Genomic DNA, 3848 nt, shown 5'->3' on the forward strand with positions numbered 1-3848 from the left:
AACTGTAAAACAGTTCAATTGTACTTACTTCTTCCGTTCGGAAACGAGAACGACAGCGTACAGACGTAAAAAAGTGCTCCAGCTTAGAAAAAAAAAAAAAACCGCGAATCCTTTCAACCCATCCCCCAAAAGTCAAAACCCCGTCCCCCACCAGTGACGCCTCCCAAGCCCATCATGGCGTCGATCAACACTGAATCAAAGTTAACACCGATATTTATGAAGAGAGACGATGGTATATCGTTTAAACAAATGAAGACTGTGGAAATAACTCAAATAATTCAGGAACTAGAATCGGAACTAGGTTTATTCGACAAAGGAGGTGTGACTTTAGCTACAGGAGGAGACCTATTCATAAGGCCAATCACAAAAGAACAACAGATGAAGCTTTTAAAGGTAAATCATGTCCTAAACGATACAGTAATGGTTACCTGCACACAGCCAAGATCGGCAAACAACTCTCGGGTCACCATCCACCAAGTCCCTACAGGAGATACAGACGACGAAATCTATCTAACCCTCAAACAACAGGGCTACAAAGTCAACTCGGTATACCGATTCAAGATAGATAGAGGCTCAGGAAAAATACCTACAACCACGGTTGCTATTGAATTCGAAGGCTGCGCTCCAAAGGAAATTCTTCTAAATGGAATTTCATTTTCACCGAGACCCTACATCCCAGGCCCACCAAGATGTACAAAAAAATGCCAACGGCTAGGTCACACCAGCAACAATTGTAGAGACGAAGTAAGATGCAACAATTGCGGTGGTAAACACGAGGATATGCCTAACTGTACAGCGCCAGCTCGTTGCATAAACTGCGAAGGTAATCACCCAGCAAGTTCGTCAAGCTGCCCCAAGTTCCTGCGAATGAAAATAGCAATCAGAACAAAGCCTTCAGAGATATCAGAAAAGGGTACAACTCACCACTCACATCAATCAAGCAACCTAACCTACAGCCAGGCACTGCGTGGAAATGCCAGTTCATCAGCAATCGACCCTGAAACAGAAATCATAAATGGAAAGATTGAAGCGATACAAACAGAACTGAAGCAAATCAGAGCTGAGCTCTGCAAAGTCAAAGCACTGGAGGGAAAAGTGGCAAGCATGGACTTAACAGTTCGAAAAGTCGAAAGCTCACTTAACACCCTAGAAACCGGACAACTGGCCTCCAACCTGAAACTAGACAAAATATGCCTCCTATTAACAAAACTTCTCCCAAACTTGGACGAAGAAGAGATGGATATAGAACAGCCGGTAGAAAAACCCTCGAAAGGTACTTCAAATGTAGGATCCGGATTGAAAACACCTTCCACTATGACTAGACTAGCCCCAACTAAGAACCAAAATAATGAAGGCCTAGATCCAGCATCCAAGAAACCGAAAAGCAGCTTAGATCCAAAAACCACAACAAGAAAATGATTAATCTAATCCAATACAATGCAAGAAGCCTCACAAAATCTAATTTAGTTGAATTCAAAGCACATCTGCACACATACAAACCACACATAGTCGCCATTTCCGAAACCTTCTGGAAAGACTCATTCACTGTCAAATTCAATCAATACTACGTAGTCAATAAAAACCGACAGACTCAAGCAGGACGAGGAGTCGCTATTCTAATCCACAAAACCATCCAATTCAAAATGCTCCAGATACCGGACTTACATACAATAGAAGCAATAGGAGTCTCAATCGCAACTGAAAACAAAGGCCGAAAACAAATGCTACACATCATCTCACTCTACGTACCAAACGGCCAGCTATGTGACGGAGACGAGCTAGCACAACTATACAGTACAGACAAAAATAACATCATCCTATGTGGCGACTTCAACGCCAGACACAAGGATTGGGAGACCAATTGTCTCCACCCAAACCGTAGTGGAAGAATGGTAGCCGACTTACTTGAAAAAGAAAACAACCTTCTATTAGCAACTCCACCAAACCTAGGCACAAGACAATGCCCCAAAACACTCAAATACACTACAATAGACCTCGCACTCATGTCCCCACACCTAGCAGCCACAGCAGAAATATCAAGAGGACCCTACATTGGCAGCGACCACTTCCCAATCCATGTAAAATTAAAAACCATACCATCACAATCCTTCAGCCGACCCCCTAGCTGGAACTTCAATATAGCAGACTGGAACAACTGGAACGAAAGTTTAAGAAAAACCATAGACTCAACTGATTTCTTCAAAACAGGGGACCCTTCTCAAAAATATAAAATCTTCTACAACGCCCTAATTACAGCGAACCAAAACAACAACATTAAGATAAAAAAATTCACCAAGGACATGAAGGCAGAACCATCAAGGGCCTGGTGGAACGTCGAATGCAAAAAGGCGGTAGCCCAATCACGCAAGGCAAGAAACGCATGCGACCCTAAAAGAGGGGGAATCAACTGTGAAACCAATAGAGCCGCATGGAGAGAAAAAGAAAGGAAAAAAAAGGAAACTATCATCAAAGCCAAAAAAGACGCACTCAATATACACATCAAAGACCTGGACCCCAGAAGCTCCCCCCAAAAAACCTGGAACTTCACAAAAGCATGGATAAAAGGTGCACCCGCACCAGACCTAAGTTCCTCACCGCTAAGGGATCCAAAAACAGGCCAGCAAACCACTGACCTCAAAGAAAAAGCAAATATACTGGCGCACCAATACGACCACAGCTACGGAATCACCCCAGACAACCCTAGACTGGAAGAATTTATCAAAAGACAAATGACCTCAAACGAACCAAACGAATTAAATTCCAAGATCACTGATCAGGAGCTCAAATATGGACTTAGCAATCTAAAAAGCAACGCAATGGGCCAGGACAAAGTACACAATATGATGCTGAAAAATCTCTCCTACGACAACAAGAAACGCCTTCTACATCTACTAAACAACATGCTACAAACAGCCCACGTACCCCATGACTGGAAGACACCCACAGTTATCCCTATCAGGAAACCCGAAAAACCAGCTGACGACCCAGAATCTTATCGTCCAATCTCCCTGACCTCATGTCTAGGAAAAGTCATGGAACGAATTATCAGCAGAAGAATATCTTGGCTACTAGAAAAGAAAGGACTTAGATTAAATACGCAAGCAGGCTTCAGAAAAGGAAGGAGCAATATGGATAACATCATCGGTCTAGAGCACTACATCAGAAAAGGATTCAACAATATAAACCCTACGAACACGTATGCAGTTTTCCTAGACATATCCAAAGCATTCGACACAACATGGATCCAGGGCCTTCTCTACAAACTAAGCAAGAAAGGCATCACTGGGAAAATCCTACACTGGACAAGAAACCTACTCCGCAATAGAACTTACAATGTTAGGATCGGCAATACTACCTCGGAAGACCGTGAACTAAAAGTAGGGGTACCGCAAGGATCTCCACTCAGCCCACTGCTGTTCTCAATCATGCTGGACGACTTCCCATCTCTTCCCGAACCAGGACAAACACTACTATTTGCTGATGATATAGAATTCCACACATACGCAAAAGATGGAAGTGAAGCTGAAACTAAGTTAACACCATACCTAGACAAATGCACGGAATGGAGCAAGAAATGGAGGTTCAAATTTTCAGCCCCAAAATCTAGCCTAATCAACTTTACAAGACAAAGGAAAGATCAAACAAACCCTCTACTGTTTATAGCAGGATCAAAAATCCCGGAAGTGAGCGAAATAAAGCACTTAGGTGTGTACTTCGACAAAGGTCTACGCTGGAACAAACAAACCGAAGCCGTGATCAGCAAAACTGTGAAACTTAAAAACCTGTTCAAAATTCTAGGCAACACAAAACACGGCCCTAGCACAGCCTCACTGATCATAATGTACAAA

At 42.9% G+C, this 3848-nt stretch overlaps 1 protein-coding gene across 1 annotated transcript; it reads left to right on the forward strand.

The window, feature by feature from the left end:
* Positions 1 to 200: 200 nt before the first annotated feature.
* LOC116916572 lies at positions 201 to 1362 on the forward strand (the record flags this gene model as incomplete). The annotated part of the gene is made up of 1 exon (XM_045172591.1): positions 201 to 1362. A coding segment is annotated over exon 1 (1146 nt), but the record flags the coding sequence as incomplete, so codon positions are not given.
* Positions 1363 to 3848: the final 2486 nt, after the last annotated feature.

Source organism: Daphnia magna, linkage group LG4 (assembly GCF_020631705.1).
Source record: "Daphnia magna isolate NIES linkage group LG4, ASM2063170v1.1, whole genome shotgun sequence".
Classification (NCBI taxonomy): domain Eukaryota; kingdom Metazoa; phylum Arthropoda; class Branchiopoda; order Diplostraca; family Daphniidae; genus Daphnia; species Daphnia magna.